General features: G+C 52.3%; 1 protein-coding gene across 1 annotated transcript; it reads left to right on the top strand.

The window, feature by feature from the left end:
• The first annotated feature begins 293 nt into the window (after window positions 1-293).
• On the top strand, window positions 294-18090 carry LOC149383274 (putative inactive purple acid phosphatase 27). The gene is made up of 12 exons (XM_089628659.1): window positions 294-656; window positions 15003-15094; window positions 15176-15248; window positions 15355-15477; window positions 15577-15669; window positions 15758-15887; window positions 16332-16413; window positions 16505-16640; window positions 16747-16949; window positions 17061-17186; window positions 17261-17570; window positions 17655-18090. The coding sequence occupies exons 1-12, from the start codon at window positions 426-428 to the stop codon at window positions 17958-17960; spliced, it is 1905 nt and encodes a 634-aa protein (XP_089484785.1). The 5' UTR covers window positions 294-425; the 3' UTR covers window positions 17961-18090.
• The last annotated feature ends 1531 nt before the right edge of the window (window positions 18091-19621 follow it).

The following is a 19621-nucleotide window of genomic DNA, read 5'->3' as shown; positions in this document are numbered from 1 at the left end:
AAACATACAAGAGGCCAGTTGCGGAGCGACATGGAGACCATAGCTGCAAATTTCCTCCTGACTAAGAAATGACTGAAACGAAGAAAAAGAAACGGAAAGCAGACACAATAATTCATTCATTCTTCATCATTTTAAACATGAAAAATTAAAGTCACATGCAATTTTTTTTTCTTCGCTTTTACACTAGTCTATGCACAAACGGTGAAAAAAAAAAAATTACTGAGTTCGACACAAGAAATAAGTTTCATATATAGATTCACCCTCATATATTATCTAGACGATAGCTCTATAAATACTCACCACACAAACCATACAGTAATGTCTCTCACTCCACAATAGTTCACAAATACTTAATTAAACTTTGACACACCCACCCACACCCACACCCACACCCACACCCACACACTCTTTCTCTCCCTTTGATTATGGAGGAGAATATTAGTTTCCTTTTTCCTAAGAGATCATTAAACAAAGCAAGACTTTTGGTGTGTATATTTGTGTTGTTGTTGGCAAGGTTTGTATCAGCTTGGGAAGGTCATAACAATGGAGTCGGAGATGATCAACATCCACTCTCCAAAATTCAAATTCACAACACCGTCCTCGCTCTTCACTCCTCGGCTTCAGTGCTTGCCAAACCGAATCTTCTCGGTTTAAAGGTAATTAACATATAAATATTAATTAGCACGCCAAATATCTTACTTTTAGTAGATAATTTCATTTTAATTTTTTTGTTTGTTTCCATTCACGCCTGTTTCTAAAACGTCAGTGATGAGTTTATAGTTTTTGTTTAGATTTTGAATAAATTGTATGTTGAGAGTCTCATACCGGAATTGTGTCGAGCAAATATCATTAACTCTTAGGAACATAATTGTTATTTGAAAAAAATGGAAATCCTCACTGAACTATGTACAGTGACATCTGACATGTGCTCCCTCAACGATGCATTGTATATGATATACGTGCCTTTTTCTATTAGTTATATTGAGATGTTATATCACATTCACATTGCATTGCATATAACTTTATACCCCTTTAGCTATACAAAATAAAATAAGGATTAGAATCTCGCACAAGATCTAGCACTCCGCAGAGCTTCGGTGGCGAGATGTAAATATCCCGCGAGTTGTTTATTTTTAGCGATTTCTTTCGGGAAAAAAAGAATTTTTTTTTAAGGCTATTTACATAAAAACTTCACTAGCATTTCCTTTCACTTGAGTTGGGGTTTGGTTTTGTTTTGTTTTGTTTTTGTTTTTGTTTTTTGTTTTTTGTTTTTTGTTTTTTGTTTTTTGTTTTTTGTTTTTGTTTTTTTGTTGTTTTTGTTTTTTGTTGTTGTTTTAAGCATTCCTCTCTCTTAGCTCATCAAAGATTTTTTAATCTATTTATCACCTATAAAGGCTATTTACCTAAAAAAAAAGGACTTTGAGCACCATAGACTTAACGATTATTATTGTTACCGGTCCGTCTCGGTCCGGTAGATCGACGACGGCCACGCTGGCGGCCGTCCTGAGCCCGGCATTCGTCCGGGGCCGGCACTCGCCGTGGCCGGCTCTCCACGGCCGGCTCTCCAAGGCCGGCCCTCCAGGACCGGCGCTCCAAGGCCGGCCCTCCACGGCCGGCCCTCCACGGCCGGCGCTCCAAGGCCGGCCCTCCTCGGCCGGCGCTCCAAGACCGGCCCTCCTCGGCCGGCGCTCCAAGGCCGGCCCTCCACGGCCGGCGCTCCAAGACCGGCCCTCCACGGCCGGCGCTCCAAGGCCGGCCCTCCACGGCCGGCGCTCCAAGGCCGGCCCTCCTCGGCCGGCGCTCCATGGCCGGCCCTCCACGGCCGGCGCTCCAAGGCCGGCCCTCCACGGCCGGCGCTCCAAGGCCGGCCCTCCTCGGCCGGCGCTCCAAGGCCGGTCCTCCACGGTCGGCGCTCGAAGGCCGGCCCTCCAAGGCCGGCCCTCGGCCAAGGGGTTCCTCAAACACCTCTTGGCCGCCTATAAATATGAGGGTCTCTCCCTCGACCCAGGTAATCCGAATTTGAGTGCTGAAACGCTGTCGAACTCGTACCTCGCTCGTTTCTCTCAAGTCTCGACCTCTAAACACTAAACCCTCTACAAACCACCTCAATCCTACTAATGTTGAGCGTCGGAGAGGTAAACAGAGGCAACCCCTCTATTTCCCCTTTGTAGTTCACACCTTTCTGTTCACGTTTCAGGTGCTTGGACGAGATAGAGATCATCTACGGCTAAAGGACGGCTTGGGATACCGAGCCCGACACGCTCGAGTCGAGACGAGACCACTTGGTCCGGCCTTGGGTCTAACCGTCTGCGACTCCTAAATCGTTGTCCGAAAAACTGCGACAACATTTTGGCGCTAGAAGGAGGGGATCTCTCGACCTTGACGACGCATTCTCTCTACCAGTTTTCTCCCTTTGTTCTCACGACTCTCGAGAGATGAGTCACATTCCCACTACCTCCGCGGGTACCCGAGCGACGAGCTCGAGGTACGGTCTTCGACGCCTCGCACATCGTCTTGAAGGGCAACCTCGCGATAGCGAGAGCCAGCCCCAAGACCCGATGGTTGACCCCGAGGCCGTGCTCCGAGAGGACACGGCCCGGCGGCTTGCGGAGCTCCTTGACCGCCCCGGCGTCGACGGTTCGCTCATAGCCGACCTCCTCGGCTATGACGTTGAAGAGAGGTCCGCCAAAGACTACTCCGACTCCGAATATGTGGGGGAGTCGAGGACCAACGAGGCGACGCCTAGCCTCGCCCCTTCGCGGCCCGAGAGGCCCAACGACGCTTTGGCCGGACCGTCGCACCTAGCGCGGCAGCAGGCACGGTCACATTCCCGGGGACTCGCCCCCTCGGTTTCAAGAGGTGGCCGGACACGGCCCCTCGCCGAGGAGAGAGCGACTCTGGTAGATGATGGGGCCGACAGCCGAAGCGCCCGCCGGACGGCCCGACCAAGGGCGACCTCACCTCGCCCCGCACCGAGTGCGGACCTTAGAGAGCGCTTGACGGCGCAGAGAAACTCCCGGGGGGAGGATCTCCGCCAAAGGCTAAACTCTCGAAGGGACGCGCTCCCCGCCGCAACTCTCGGCCGGCCGCAGGCCAATGTCGTGGACCAAGCGTCCAACGAACGCCAACCGGTGACTCCCGTGGCCCCGACGGTCGGCCCCGCTAACGGGCTCGACATGGTCACGATGATTCAAAGCCTCCAGAATCAAATCATCGAAATGAGGGAGTCGGGGAGGCAAAGGCCGTACGGAGGGATCGAGGAATCATACTCTCCCTTCGCCGCGCAAATCCTCGCGCAACCATGCGTGGGGAACTTCAAGTTACCGTCCATTCCCCCCTACGATGGACGTACGGACCCCCACTTCCACGTCCAACACTATGAGACGTGGATGACTATGCAGGGGCAGGCGGACGCCACCCTCTGCCAAGCCTTCAGCCTGACCCTCACAGGCTCGGGGTTTGAGTGGTTTCGAAGCTTGAGGCCGGGAAGCATCCCGTCTTTCCGGGCCTTGCGAGAGGCTTTCCTCGCCCGATTCGCCACCCTCGTGGCACAAAAGAAGCCGAAGACCCACCTCCTCTCTATTCGACAAGGAAGAGACGAGACGTTGAGACAATACCTCGCTCGCTTCACCGAGGAGTCTCACAAGGTCGAAGGGTTCGACGACAGGGACGCCATCACGGCGATCACCGAGGGAGTGCGCACGAGCGACTTCCTCAAGTCTATTGTTGGCCAAGTCCCACGTGACATGGCGGAGCTGATGACAAGAGCCCGCACATACATGGGAGTCGAGGACTATCTCGATGGCCGAGATGGTCGAAAGTCAGGAGGACAGGGGAGTCGCCGCCGCGACGATCGAGAGGAAGATCGTCCCGACCCCCGAAAGAGGAGGAATAAGGGAAGCCAGGCCCCTAACGGCCGTTCCCTCCCCGGGCCGAAGCCGTCGCATGTCGACAGTTTCCGGAGGTTCTCGCCATTCACTCCTCTGAACACTCCGCCGGAGCAAATCCTAGCTCTGCACCGTGACAAGTTGGGGAGCCCAACCCCGCTCACGAAGGATCCCGCCAAGAGGGATCAAAGCAAGTACTGTGACTACCATCAAGATCACGGGCACCTGACATCCGAATGCTATCAACTCAAGCGTCAGATTGAGGCCCTGATTCAAGATGGGAAGCTGAAAGAGTACGTCCTGAGAACTATCGGGACGGCCGCGGCGCACGGAGGTCGCCCGCGGCAAGGGAAGAAAGGCCCGGCGACGGTGACTGTCACGGACCGCGCGACAAACGAAGAGCCGGAGAGCTCGCAACTTCACGTCGTGGGTGCAATCTTGGGTGGCCCGGAGTTCGGAGACTCGGCTACGCAAAGGAAGAAGTACGTGCGCGAAGTTTCCCAAGGGAAAATAGCGCACTACATCAACCACACGTACGAGGTCCCTCCTCCGGCCCCCTTCGAGTCCATGTTCTTCACCGGACAAGAAGCAACGCGAGTTCTCCATCCACACAACGACGCGATAGTCGTCTCTGCCCCGGTCGCCAACAACCTCGTCCGGAGAATCCTGATCGACAATGGGAGCTCCGCCGACATAATCTTCAAATCTGCGTTGGACAGGATGAAGCTATCCGGGGTAAGACCGACCCCGATCTCAACCCCGCTCTTCGGCTTCTCTGGGGAGAGGGTTATGACGGAGGGAACTATCGACCTCCCGGTTACCTTCGGTACGCCGGGGGGGCTCGAGGTTACCCACATCGTGTCGTTCCTGGTGGTGGATCAGCCCTCGGCTTACAACATCATCGTCGGCCGCCCGACTCTCAATCGGTTGAAGGCCATAACGTCCACGTACCACTTGATGATGAAGTTCCCGACCGATAAAGGGATCGCCGTGATGTTGGGAGACCAATCCATGGCGAGGATGTGCTACATCCAGGGCGTGGACGGAAAAGGGAAAGCGAAGGTGGTGAGCACCGTCTTCCAACTCGGAGACAAATTCCCGTGCAAGTTAGAGGAAGGAGGCACCTTCGGAGAGCTAGACCAAAGGGACGAAGTCGAGCGTCGAAAGGTGGAGACACCGGACGACCTCGTTCCCGTCGTGTTGGACGACGCCAAACCTGACCAAGTAGTCAAGGTAGGCGCCCAACTCCCGTCTGAGACCCGAATCGAGCTCGCCGCTTTCCTCCGAGAGCACAAAGATGTCTTTGCGTGGACACACGCCGACATGCCGGGGATCGACCCCGAGATCATGGTTCATCGTCTCAACGATGACAAGAGGGTGGCCGAGCGCGTTCAGCCGCGACGGGCGTTCAGTGGGGAGAGGTACCAAGCCATTGGTGAAGAAGTTGACAAACTTCTCGCCGCCGACTTCATCAGGGAGGCGGAACACCCCAAGTGGGTGTCCAACGTGGTGATGGTCAAGAAGCCAAACGGGAAGTGGCGGATCTGTATCGATTACAAAGATCTCAACAAAGCCTGCCCGAAAGACAGCTTCCCTCTCCCGAGGATCGAGCAGCTCGTGGACGCCACGGCGGGCCACGAGTTGCTGAGCTTCATGGACGCCTATTCAAGCTATAACCAGATCCGCATGCATGAGCCGGATCAGATCAAGACCACCTTTGTTACGAATGGCGGACTCTACTGTTACAAGGTCATGCCCTTTGGCCTCAAAAACGCGGGAGCAACGTATCAAAGGTTGGTGAACCGTATGTTCGCCAATCAAATTGGCAAGACTATGGAGGTCTACGTGGATGACATGCTGGTCAAAAGCCTCAAAGCCCACGACCACGTTCGAGACCTTAGGGAAATGTTCACGATCCTGCGGCGCTACAAGATGAAGCTTAACCCCAACAAGTGCGCTGAGTCTGGAAAGTTTCTGGGCTACATGGTGAGCCGCCGCGGGATCGAGGCCAATCCTGAGAAGATTAAGGCGATCTTAGAGATGAGGTCGCCACAAAAGGTCAAAGAAGTTCAAAGCTTGACGGGAAGGATCGCCGCCCTGACGCGATTCGTTTCTAAAGCCACTGATAGGTGCCAACCGTTCTTCAAGGCACTGAAAAAGACCGACGGGTTCGTATGGACGGAGGAGTGCGAGGAAGCGTTCCGAGATATGAAAGCCTATTTCACCTCCCCCCCGTTCCTCGCGAAGCCAAAGAACGGCGAAACCCTGTACCTCTACCTCGCGGTTTCCGATAGGGCCGTGAGCGCGGTCCTTATACGCGAAGAAGACAAGGTGCAATGGCCAGTCTACTACGTTAGCAAGGCGCTCCTCGACGCCGAAACCCGATACCCCGAGATCGAGAGACTGTCCCTCGCCCTCGTCATGAGCGCGAGAAAGCTCCGGCCCTACTTCCAGGCGCACCCCATCGTGGTCCGCTCGGGGCATCCCATCGAGAAGGCCCTTCAAAAAGGGACCTCCTCTCGAATGGCGATATGGTCCCAAGAGCTGGGCGAATACGGGGTCGAGTTCCAACCGAGAACCGCCATTAAGGGTCAGGCCCTCGCCGACTTCATCGCCGAGTTCACGAGCGCGCCCCCAACCAACGAGGGCGACGAAAGAAGTAAGACCACGGAAGACAAGGAGGACGACCATAGCGAGTCGTCAAGGAAGAGAACCAACGACCCGATAGGGCCGGTCTGGGACTTGCACGTGGATGGCGCGTCAAACACCCGGGGGGCTGGCGCCGGCGTTGTGCTCACAAATCCCGATAGGGAAAAGCTGAGGTACGCCCTGCGGTTCGAGTTCAAGGCTTCCAACAACGAGGCAGAGTACGAGGCTCTGATTGTTGGCTTGGAGCTAGCGAACAAGTTGGGCGCCCAAAACCTGCGCATCCATTGCGACTCGCAATTGATCGTGAATCAGGTTAAGGGCGACTACGCCGCAAAGGAGCCACACATGATCGCCTACTTGTCCAAGGCCCAAAAGAACTTGGAGGCCCTGTCGTGGTTCGAGATCATCCAGGTCCCTCGAGAGGCGAACGTTGACGCCCTAGCTCGCCTCGCGTCTGGGATAGACGAGGAAGGCGAGGGCAGCGTCCCAATCGAAGTGTTGACCCGACCCTACGTCTCGAGAGGCGACGTAGGGGTCATTGACGAGACTCCGCCTCCCTCATGGATGACCCCGCTCGTGGAATTCCTTAAACGAGGAGTCGTCCCCGAGGATAAAGAAGAAGCTAGAAAGCTGAGAAGCCTAGCCCCAAAGTACACGATGAGGGAGGATAGTTTGTTCAAGAGAGGCTACTCCATGCCCCTTCTCCGTTGCCTGACCGAGGTGGAGGCGAGGAAAGCGCTCCACGAGGTGCACGAGGGGGTGTGTGGTAACCACGCCGCCGGGCAATCTTTGGCATTGAAGTTGCTAAGACTTGGATATTTCTGGCCAACCTTGAAAAAGGACTCCCACGAGTGGGCCAAGAAGTGTGACAAGTGCCAAAGGTTCGCCCACATTCCGCGCCAAGCACCGGCCCCTTTGTGTCCGATTATCGTGCCGCGACCTTTCGCGAAGTGGGGAATCGACCTCATCGGCGAGCTACCTACGGCCCCGAGACAATACAAGCACGCGATCGTGGCTATCGATTACTTCACGAAGTGGGTAGAGGCTGAACCGCTAGCAAAGATCACCGAGGCGAACACGACAAGCTTCATTTGGAGAAACATCATCTGCCGCTTCGGGATCCCTGCGTCAATTGTAACCGACAACGGAAAACAATTCGACAATGCGCGCCTCCGAGAAATGTGCGAACAGCTTGGCGTTAGCAAGACTTTCTCCTCTCCCCGCCATCCCTAAGCCAACGGTCAGGTCGAGGCGGTGAATAAGACGATCAAGGAGAACCTGAAGAAGAAGCTGGAGGCAAGAAAGGGGGCTTGGGCTGACGAGCTCCCCATGGTCTTATGGGCATACCGCACCACCGCCCGAAACGCGACCGGCGAAACCCCTTTCGCTCTCGCGTTCGGCGTCGAGGCTGTGGTACCCGTCGAGATCAAGTTGCCAACCTTGCGCATCGAGGAGTACGACGAAGCCGCCAACGATGACGCGATCAGGCTCGAGCTAGACCTCATAGACGAAAGGAGGGCGGACGCGCTTACCCGGCTTGCTGCGCAGAAGAGGAAGGTCGAGAAGTACTACAACTCGAAGATCAAGCTGCGGAAGTTCGCCGACGGAAGCCTCGTCCTTCGAAGGGTGTTCCAAAACACCAAAGTGCAAGGTGCGGGAGTGCTAGGCCCCACCTGGGAAGGCCCGTACCGTGTGCGCCGAGCCATCCACAATGGCACATACGAGCTTGAGAACATGGAGGGACTCGTGTTCACACACCCGTGGAATGCGGAGCATCTCCGACAATATTATCAATAAATGCTCATTCGTCCTTTTTTCGCTTTTTGTTTTCATGTAATTTTCAATTCTAACAAAGGCAATTTACAATTTCAAGTTTGGCCAACGGCCTGGGATGTAATTTTTGAACCATTTCAATAATTTAATGAATTACATTTCACTTCAAAACATTGTATCTTAGTTTCTAGCCTCCTCTACGAGCATCCAAGAAACTCGGGGGGCTAAGGGGGACAAGGCGAGAGTAACGAGCTCGCTTACTCCACTTTCCACGCGCCAAGCGGTAACAAAACACCCATAAATCGGATCCGCGCTCCGGACCTCCGACTTCGTACCCTCCTCGTGCGACGCTCTCGCACGGGTTGAGGCCATATGCCGAGAGATAGCGAAACGTTGATGAGTTGGATCCGCGCACCGGACCTCCGGCCTCGCACGTCTTTTGCTGCGACCCTCTCGTGCACCGATGCACCTTGCGCACCGATAGGCGGCAAGTCATCGATGGATCACGTCCGCGCACCGGATTGTCGATCTCGGCAGCCAAAACCCAAAACGTGACACACGTACCAACGAGTACCACGCTCACTGGGAGCTGCAAACCCATCCCGATACGCACGCCGATAGGTAGTGTACTCGCCGGAGGATGAGCGCGACGGCCACCCAGCTCGCGCACGCCGATAGGCAGCGAGTCACAAATGGATGGCCGGAAATCACACCCGCCGGATAAAACCGGTCTAGACAGCGTCCGCGGGAAGCTTCGCCGCCGAATGCGGCAGTAAGCCGTGCCAACCGGTTACGCTAAGCATAGTAAGCCGGGCTCGTAAGACACGCACTATTCAAATTGCGCAAATCGATTGCACTAAGTGTAGCAAGTCGAGAAAATAAGACGCACGATGAAAAGAAAGCTTCAATTAAAGCAAAACGATATTGCATAAGCAACCCAATAAGAAAAATACGAAAGTACGACGCAAACATAGCAAGAATCCGAAAGAAAGCATAAAGCAAGCGCTAAACAAGTGCGCGGAAAAAAAAAACCAAAAAGAACTCGATCACTCCGAGCCATAATCGACCTGCTCTTCGTCGTCCTCAAGGTGAGGGGCGCCCGACCCGCCAACGGCTCCTCAACCGGACCGACAGCTTGACGACTGGGCGGCCTCCGCAGGGACCTCGGGAGGCAGGTCGTCCTCCGGCAGCTCGTCCTCCAAGGGAGGAAACATGGCGTCGAAGAAGGAAAATGTGATCCCTCGAGACGCGTTCTCCTCCGCAGTCGCATCTTTGACCCGCATGGCCACCTCGTAACGAGCCACCTCTAGCGAGAGATCCCAGTCCTCCTCCAACTCTGTCTTCGATCGCACGGCGTCGTCCTTCTCCTCGATGAGGGTTTGCACCTCCGCCCGCAGGGTTTCCCTCTCTCTCTCGGCCCTGACCCGGGAGATCTCGCTTGCCGACAATCGGGCGTGGACGATGTTCAGTTCTTCATCTCGGCTCGAGAGGGCCGCCTGGAGTTTCTTGGTCTCCCCTAAGAAAGTCTCGGCCGCCTGCTCAGCCTTCTCCCGAGACGCCTTCTCGGCCGCCGCCTTCTCACGAGCTCGCTTTAGTTCCTCCTCAAGCGCTTGGAACTCGTGGACGGGGCGGGCCCCCGCCAAGGCAGCGGCATGGGCGGCCGCTGTATCCTCCTTGTCTTTTTCCATGATCTGCATGCGACGCAACAAGTCCCGGAGAATGCGGTCGCTCCGTTCTTGGCGTGCGAGCATCTGTGGAAGCAAACAACGTACATGTAATCGAAATAAGCACAACAAATCGCAAATGAGGAAAACAAGCGAGTCATACCTTTCGGGCGTCTCCGATCCCGCTCTGGAAATGCTCAAGGTCGCTCACCGTCAGGAGACTCTTGAAATCCCGTAGTGAGGTTTCAAGGATCCCCTGAGAGCATCGGTCCCTCAGCTCCGCCGCCTCCGCCAGGAGCATCGACTCCATGCCATCTGGCGTCGCCAACGTATGAGCGCGCTTGTGGCCGGAGGACGAGCCGGGAAGGATCGTCGACGACGGTCGCTTTTTCGAGGAGTTCGCCTCGGTCCTCGCCCGCGTTGGAAGCCCCCCATGGCGGGCCTCAGCTTGTGGTTGAGCCGCGATCACGGCCTCGGCGTCGGGCGCCACCCTCGGTGCCTGCGTGCGTGGTCGGTGTCGTCGGGTCATCGTATCTGAAAAAGATGAAGAGGTGACAGGTTAGATTGCAATACAATGGAATATACATTAACTAGAAGCTTGTGTGCGGTTGGTACCCCCCACGTCAGGGGGAGGAGCAGACGAGCCCCCCGCCTCTGATTCGGGGTCCTCCGTAGCCTCCGCGGCGAGGCCCGAGCTCGGAAGGGCGTCGTCTCTAGGCGGGAACCACCCAGTCCTTGCCATTAGGTCTGGGGACTCGAAGTGCGGTCCTTGCCGCCTCGATTCCGGGAGCGCCCTGATCACCGCGTGAAGCTCAGAGCTTTCGATATCGCCCATAGGTGGAAAGTCAGCCGCAAGACCAAAGAAGAGAGGCGCGACCCCGAAGGCTGATTCGGATACCCATATCCAAGGATATCGGTGCTTCGAATTAACGTTGCTGACGATGACGAAGCGCTTGCGATGTAGCGCTTGGTAGAAGCCCGGCTTCCCCGGCACCCCTCGTATCGTCATGAGGTCCTGGATGTCGTCGGCGGTGACAGCCCTCTTCTTCGCCCGGTAAAGCATCATGTGGCACGCTGCGACCACCCGATAGAAGGCCGGAGACATCTGTAAGGCGTGCACCCCCAGTCGAACTAGCAACTCCTGGATAACCGGCTGGAAAGGCAACCTTAGCCCACCGCGGAGGCTCGCCTCGTGGACCGCGGCGTACCCCCTTCGAGGGCGGGACGGAAGATCGTCAGGCAACGGTCTGAGGATTGACACAGAGTCCGGGATGCTGTAGCGCTTCCTGAGGCTCTTGAAGCTGACGATGGAGATCAGGCTCGGGACATCGACGCCCGAGCAGTCAAAGTTACCCCGCACGGCTGACTCTCCTACCGGGAAGGACGAGGTCCGCGTTTCCTCTTGCGCAGTAGAGGATAGTCCCCTCGCCGCGGGTGCTGCGCGACGGCTCGACGAGTCGCCGGAGTGCCCGGAGTCCGGGGCGGTGCCCGGGCGCTCGATCGGCTGCCGGCCGGCCGGGTCATTGTCATCGGGCCGGCTCGTCCTGTGGCCGGCGACGTCCTCTCCTGCGTGCGCGTCAAGCCCGAGGACCCAGCCCGCCACCTGGCTAGGTGGCTCCTCCACGCGCGGCCCCGGCGACCTCCGGCCTTCGGCGCACGTGCCTGGCCCGTCGGCCCGGCCCGGCTCTCGGCCAGTCGAGTCTCCGGCGTTTGAGGCTTGCCCGGGCGTCCCGGCGTTCAGCCCAGGCGCGTCCTGCCCGCCGGCCCGGCCCAGCTCGCGGGTTGCTGGGTCCTCCTCGCGCGCCTGTCGCCCAGCGGCCCTGTCCGGCCTTCGGCCGGTTGGGCCCTCCTCGCGCACGTCGGCCCGGCCCGACTCCCGGCCGGCTGCAGTCTCCTCACCTAGGCCCGGCCTGTTGGGCCCTAGGGTTTGCAGGGCCACCAGGATGGCCGCCTCTCCCTCTCCGGCGTTGGGCGGCCGGCACTCCTCCTGTCCGGCGCCGCCGACCCCTCCTCCAGCGTCGGCCGCCGCCGGCGGCGCTCCCCCGACGTAGACGCGCTCCAGCCCGGCTGGGGCCGACCCGCCTGGGCTCCCATGGCCGCCGACCACCTGCAGCGCAGCCCCACCCGAGGGGGTGGGGTCCCCCCTGATGCCAACGCCGCCCCGGGCGGCGCTCCTCTGCGCCAGCGCGTCCTCGCCGGCGTCGGCCTCGCCAGACGCGTCGCCCGCGTCCTCCACGACCGGCTCGGCCCCCCCGGGACGAGGGACGTCTCCCCCAAGTCTGGGTTCGCCCCAGACGGCGCCGACTCGGCCGGGCCCGGCCTCCTCCACGCCGGCGTCGGCCTCCTCGGCCTGGTCGGCGTACTCCCCGGTCGGGATCGTCGCGCACGACTCTTCTGGCGCGATCCCGGGGCTGGGTCCAGCGCAGACGGCGCCGACCCAGCCAGGCGCGACTCCCCCGGCGTTGGCGGCGGCCTGCGCAGCGCCGCCGGTCTCCTGGGTGGTCGCCCCCGCGCGCGCGGCCTCCATGGCGCGTCCCTCGGCCAAGCCGGCCTCGTGCTGGTCGGCCCGGCTGTCCCCGGCGGCTGGTGCCATCAGGCCGGCGCTCTCCTGCCGGCGCTGGCCGTCTCCGGCACGCGCACCCTCACCCTCGTCGGCCAACCACGTTTCAACCAGTGAAAGATCCTCTCCGGTCATCTCAATAGCGTTGAACGAACGCGATGAGTGTCGAGTGTTGGGTGGTGTTGATGGGGGCGAAAATTGAGCCCAAAAAGCATCCAAATCCACGTGGTTTTCCTCAAACAAGTCGTGTAAGCCATCGTCAACGGTCCCACATCCCGGGTCAATGGGGTCCATGGCGCGAATAACGAAGCGAGCACGATCGACAAAAAATATAATAATAAAAATAACATGAAAGGACGTCGGAGCATACCTCTTGACGGCGGGCTTCTCCGATGGGCCAACGTCGGACTCTGACTTTACCACGCGATTTACAATCGATGATAAACTCGGGGGGCTAATGTTACCGGTCCGTCTCGGTCCGGTAGATCGACAACGGCCACGCTGGCGGCCGTCCTGAGCCCGGCATTCGTCCGGGGCCGGCACTCGCCGTGGCCGGCTCTCCACGGCCGGCTCTCCAAGGCCGGCCCTCCAGGACCGGCGCTCCAAGGCCGGCCCTCCACGGCCGGCGCTCCAAGGCCGGCCTTCCTCGGCCGGCGCTCCAAGACCGGCCCTCCTCGGCCGGCGCTCCAAGGCCGGCCCTCCACGGCCGGCGCTCCAAGGCCGGCCCTCCACGGCCGGCGCTCCAAGGCCGGCCCTCCTCGGCCGGCGCTCCATGGCCGGCCCTCCACGGCCGGCGCTCCAAGGCCGGCCCTCCACGGCCGGCGCTCCAAGGCCGGCCCTCCTCGGCCGGCGCTCCAAGACCGGCCCTCCTCGGCCGGCGCTCCAAGGCCGGCCCTCCACGGCCGGCGCTCCAAGGCCGGCCCTCCACGGCCGGCGCTCCAAGGCCGGTCCTCCAAGGCCGGCCCTCGGCCAAGGGGTTCCTCAAACACCTCTTGGCCGCCTATAAATATGAGGGTCTCTCCCTCGACCCAGGTAATCCGAATTTGAGTGCTGAAACGCTGTCGAACTCGTACCTCGCTCGTTTCTCTCAAGTCTCGACCTCTAAACACTAAACCCTCTACAAACCACCTCAATCCTACTAATGTTGAGCGTCGGAGAGGTAAACAGAGGCAACCCCTCTGTTTCCCCTTTGTAGTTCACACCTTTCTGTTCACGTTTCAGGTGCTTGGACGAGATAGAGATCATCTACGGCTAAGGGACGGCTTGGGATACCGAGCCCGACACGCTCGAGTCGAGACGAGACCACTTGGTCCGGCCTTGGGTCTAACCGTCTGCGACTCCTAAATCGTTGTCCGAAAAACTGCGACAACAATTATCAGGTAATGTCTAGATAGAATTTCATGCATTTCTTATGGGGAAGAATACATGAATATCGATTTTGAAATAAAAATGAATTTTTTTTAGATGTTCCTTAAATTAAAGTACAAATTTGGTTCTAGAAGTAATTATTTTTGTTCTTATTTTGTCATTATTACATGAGTTATTGAAACCGGTCTTGATAATGAACTGAGCAATTATTAATTTATTTTTACCGAGTTAATAAACAATATTTATCAATAATTTATTGGAGGGTGACTTGTCCTTTTCAAATATGAGATAATTTATTGAAGATCTAATTCCAACAACATAAATCATGCTTATAATGGATCAAAAAAGCTACCAGGTGCAATTCCCACTATAACAGTTAGCTTATTTCTTAATTTAGGAAGATGTCACGAACAAGCTCTAACGGACGGACAAATTCCGTCAGTTTTCGGACGAAAAAATTCCGTCAGTTTTCGGACGAAATCTATATATTTTCATACAGATTCGAAAACAAAATATGTTTTTGGGCCTTTTGGATCGCAAAAACTAGATATTCCGAGATTAAACATAAATATTTAATAAATATAAAATATGTAAATAGACGGAATGATATAAAATGGATATACACGGCATTTTGGAATATCAAAATAAATCAACTTTATGTCATTATTGATTCTTGCATCCATGCTTAAAAACATAAAATGAGCATATCATTCTAAAAATACGGGTAATCAACGCAATTTTTACTTAAAGATTATAGAGCGAGGCTTATTTTTTATTTTTATTTTGAGGATGGAGCGAAAGCTTTTATAAATGTTAAAATCTTCTATGTTTATATTTAAGATCCATTAGGTAAATAACCACATTTACAGTTTGAAATTGCTTAATAATCAATATTTCGTAAATCTTAAGTTAATAATCACTTTCATATATTTATAGACGTAAATCTTAGGTAAATAGTAACTTCTATTTATTAAGCCACGTCATCTTTATGACTATTTACTTAAAATTTACGAAACATTGACTATATAACAATTCCAAACGTTTTAGTTGACTATTTACCTAATTTTTTTTTGTTATATTTATCATTTTATTTTGAAACAGGGTGAAGATACCGAATGGATAACAGTGAATATTTTGCACCCTGAACCATCCAACGGTGATTGGATCGGAGTTTTCTCCCCGGCAAATTTCAAGTATTTATATCACACTTGACTTGATTTTATAATAATTATGTTCCTAATGAATACTACATATTAATATGTAAATATATATAGCTCTTCACTTTGCCCAGCTGATGAAGCTGATTGGAAGATTGGAAAACCATACATATGCACTGCCCCAATTAAGGTATTTATATGAATATGAGCCTACATTTCTCATAACTTATTTTTGGACTCGCATACATAGGTGACCTTACTATATTTTATTTTTATTTTATATTTTATTTTTTCAGTACAAGTTTGCAAATAGGTCAACCTCGGATTACGCGACGACCGGTAAAGCAACGTTGAAGTTCCGGCTAATAAATCAGAGGGCGGATTTTTCTTTTGCGTTGTTCCCCGGAGGAGTGAAAAATGTGACACCAAATTATTTCAATAATTCACTCTTTTTTTGTTATGTACTTATGGTGTCTAATTTTTCACTTAGGAACAACATTTTAATTTACTTATTGCAGCCTAAATTAGTTGCGGTTTCGAACTCCATAACGTTTGCCAATCCAAAAGCGCCGCTGTATCCGCGACTGGCTCTTGGGAAGGCATGGGATGAAGTGAGAAGGCTAAGATTAATGATTTATTTTAAATGTGACAGTTTTTTTTTTTCACTTCAATTAAAAAAAATCTAATCTGAAAATTTAGATGACGGTGACATGGACAAGCGGGTACAACATAGACGAGGCGGTTCCTTTTGTCGAGTGGGGTCTGGAGGGAGAGGAGCGAGTTCGTTCCCCGGCTGGAACGTTGACTTTTGACCGGACTAGCATGTGTGGTATGTACTAATATGCTAAATTATCCGAATTATTTGTACTAATCTTATGATTAATGTTACTACTCATATTTAACCTAAAAGAATCAAGAATTCCTCCAACTCTTTTTGCATGCTTACTCGTATTTTTTTCTTCCCATTTCTCACCCATTCTGATTCATTAATTTAAAACCGCCATCATAGGTTATGTTTATAACCTGAATTTGAAGATGGAAAATGAAATACGAGCGAATACAAGTTCTATGCTGTGGTTGAAAGTTATGGAAAATTTGATGGAAACAGAAGGGAGAGTGTGAGAAAAGATGAAACTTACTTTACCTCAAATTTTCATCAATTAAAAAAACACCAGAAAAGTACTCGTTTAATCGCATTTTCAAGGTCCCAAAAATACCCTAAGATATCAAGTTTCGTTTTTATTTATTTTTTATTTTTTATTTTTTTTTATAGGAGCTCCGGCTAGAACAGTTGGCTGGCGTGACCCTGGTTTCACGCACACAAGTTTTCTGAAAAACTTGTGGCCAAACTCCAAGTATGTATTGATGATAAATTACTCGTTCATGATAAGAATATTTTTTTCTTTATAGATGCTAATGAAGTTACATTAATTTATGCACGCATAGGTACACTTATAAATTGGGTCATCGGCTATACAACGGGACTTATGATTGGAGCGTAAAGGCCTTTTCCTTCAAAGCCCCGCCTTTTCCGGGCCAAGATTCTTTACAGCGAGTCGTCATTTTCGGCGACATGGGAAAAGTAACTTATAATATCGGACTTGACTATTTTGATCAGAATTGCAAATTCAAAAAGGTCATGTTGAATGTGCGATCAATTTGTTTGTTTGTTTTGTTTTGGGGTATAGTCCGAGCGCGACGGTTCTAACGAGTACTCAATCGAGCCAGGGTCGCTTAACACCACAGACCAACTCATCAAGGACTTGAAAAACTATGACATAGTTTTCCACATTGGTGACATGGCATACGCCGATGGGTACATCTCGGAGTGGGACCAATTCATGTCTCAAGTCGAGCCAATTGCGTCGACGAAGCCTTACATGGTTGCGAGGTTTGTTTGGTTCAAGTCAATTTAGTGTCATTTTTTTATGTTCTTTAGGTAGTTGACCTTGAATAAATATTTATTTTCTTATTCTTTTCATTTTTTTTTCTAAATTTGCAGCGGTAATCACGAGCGTGATTGGCCCGACTCGGGCTCCTTCTTCAATGTCTTGGATTCGGGCGGAGAATGTGGTGTCGTGGCCGAGACAGTGTTCTATGTCCCGGCAGACAATAGAGCAAAGTTTTGGCAAGTATTTATTCACAAAAAGAAAATTTTGACTCATGAAAGATATATATATTTATTTTTTTTACTTCTCTTAGGTACTCGGCGGATTATGGGATGTTCAAGTTCTGTGTGGCGGATAGCGAACACGATTGGAGGGCCGGGACAGAGCAATATGCGTGGATCGAGAAATGCCTCGCTTCGGCAGATAGAAGAAAACAACCGTGGCTGATCTTCACGACCCACCGAGTTCTCAGCTATTCGTCCAATTTTTGGTACGGCCGCGAGGGATCGTTTGAAGAGCCGATGGGGCGTGAAGACCTCCAGAAACTCTGGCAGAAGTACCGGGTCGATATCGCATTTTTCGGACACGTCCATCACTACGAAAGGATTTGCCCTATTTACCAGGTACGCAAAACATTTTCGGTTTATATAGTCTTCTTTCTAAAATAAAATCTACTTCACTTCGATATGAATACGCGTTTGCGACAGAATCAATGCGTAAACGACGAGAAATCCAAATACTCCGGAGTCATGAACGGGACGATCCACGTGGTGGTTGGTGGGGCCGGGCGAACCTTGTCCGACTATAGTGTGTTGACACCATATTGGAGTATCCATAGAGACCGCGATTTTGGGTTTGTAAAGCTTACGGCTTTTAACCACTCGTCGCTGCTCTTCGAGTACAAGAGAAGCAACGACGGCGAGGTTTACGACTCCTTCACGATCTACAGAGAGTACAAGGATGTCTTGTCTTGTGTCCATGACAGTTGCGAAGCCAGTACTTTGGCTACTTAAAACTCTAAAAGACCCGACTAGCTTTTTTTATATCTTTTCTTGCCTCTTATTTAATCAATCACGTTAGCATAAACTATAAACGTTTTGTGCTCTTGTAAGGTGTTATAAATAAAAGAGGTGTTTAGCAGAATATTAAGTTTCTTTCCCCCTATTTTATTCTATGTATGTTTTTCATGATCAACTGATTAAATATTGAAATTCTGATTAGTTGCAAAGGCAAGATGTCGCACACAATGTGTTGACAATGTGTCCGACAACTTGCTTGAACACATATATGGATAAACAACAAAAGTACAGTAAACAAAGTACACACGATATGGTTACCCAGTTCGGTGAAACACACCTACATCTGGGGGCACGCTGCCAGTGGAAAGGATTTTCACTATCTTGTAGTCAATAGTACACACAAGGTTATATCTGATTACAATCAACAAATCAATAAAACCTAGAGACTATTACTACCAGTGATCACCTAGACAGGGACTCCCCCTGAATTTGAGCTCCGTCTCAATTCCACTCTTCGAGCAACCTCCTGGCTCGGATGACCTTCAATCTTCAGTGATACGTGAACCTTCAATCACGAAAAGCACAAGAACCCAACTCTCACATACACTCAATCTGTGGAATAGTATTTGAGAGAATACACCACTTGAAACCAAAACACACAGCCTCCCAGTCCGCCGGTCTTGCACGTCTAAGAGTTCTGAGTGTTTGATCAAAAGTGTCAAAGCTGCTAAGGGAGAGCGCATGGCTTTTATAGCAGCTGGACAATCCTGAAAGATATCTCGGGTTTCCTTACCCGGCCTCAAGGGAATATCACAAAGTAAAGACTCCATCAAAGTGAATATTCGTGCAATGAAGATAGCAGCGAAGGATATCTTGCAATGAAGGCTCCAGCGAGGCAGATATCTTGTAATGAAGACAGCAGCGAGGCAATAACTTAGCAAGAGGACACCAGCGAAGCAAACTGACGAAACTGGAAACTTGCCTGAAATACTGTCTGTACACACGAGGAAAGATGTCAAACCAGAAGTGGAAACAAAACACCCGACATCTTTCCATACCACTTGCACTAAAAAATAAAGCCAACAAAACAATGTAACAACAATCTCCCCCTTTGGCTATTTTTTAGGCAAGCACTTCCAGGACCAGTTCTCATACAAGCGTCATAACCAGAAAGAGAGTCAAAATAAATGACCTAAATAAATGACCTCATGACGCCTCTCCCCCTGATTGCCTCAAAAAGATACCAAAGGCAAGGATCGACCAACACAGAGGGAGGAACAACAGCCTGAAAAGGGATGAGAACTAGGAAAACAGCATATCATTCATCAGAAAAAAAACGAGAGAGCTGTCTTACAAACCATCCAGAAACAAATTAGTATGAAGCACAAAGGCACAGTAGCAAAAGATGTCTTGAAAAAAGAATATTACAGACCAGAAAAGAATCAACCAACAGTATCCTGATCATTCTCAGAGACATAAACATCGCCTTCAGAATCGGAGTCTTCAGCGGCTTCAGAGACATGAGACCCAGCGGCTTGACCTGGCTGAGAAGAGGTAGCAGAGCTCGGGGCAGTAAGGTCTTTGAGAAGAGCTTCACACTTGACTTTCCTGGAGGAGAGAGTCTCGATGGTCTTTTTCAGAAACTCAACCTCTTC

This window comes from Urtica dioica, chromosome 10 (assembly GCF_054948205.1).
Source record: "Urtica dioica subsp. dioica isolate 48M chromosome 10, U.dioica_male_clone48M_v1_H2, whole genome shotgun sequence".
Lineage (NCBI taxonomy): Eukaryota > Viridiplantae > Streptophyta > Magnoliopsida > Rosales > Urticaceae > Urtica > Urtica dioica.
The sequence above is the reverse complement of the archived record's forward strand: the minus strand, read 5'-3'. Positions and strand labels throughout refer to the sequence as shown.

What these genes read in the sequence shown, in the direction of transcription:
- LOC149383274 (XM_089628659.1), top strand. Translation starts at nt 426, where the DNA reads ATGGAGGAGAATATTAGTTTCCTTTTTCCTAAGAGATCATTAAACAAA. An exon ending in TGACCGGACTAGCATGTGTG is followed by an intron (nt 15,888 to 16,331) that starts GTATGTACTAAT and finishes TTTTTTTTATAG; the next exon opens with GAGCTCCGGCTAGAACAGTT. An exon ending in AAGCCTTACATGGTTGCGAG is followed by an intron (nt 16,950 to 17,060) that starts GTTTGTTTGGTT and finishes CTAAATTTGCAG; the next exon opens with CGGTAATCACGAGCGTGATT.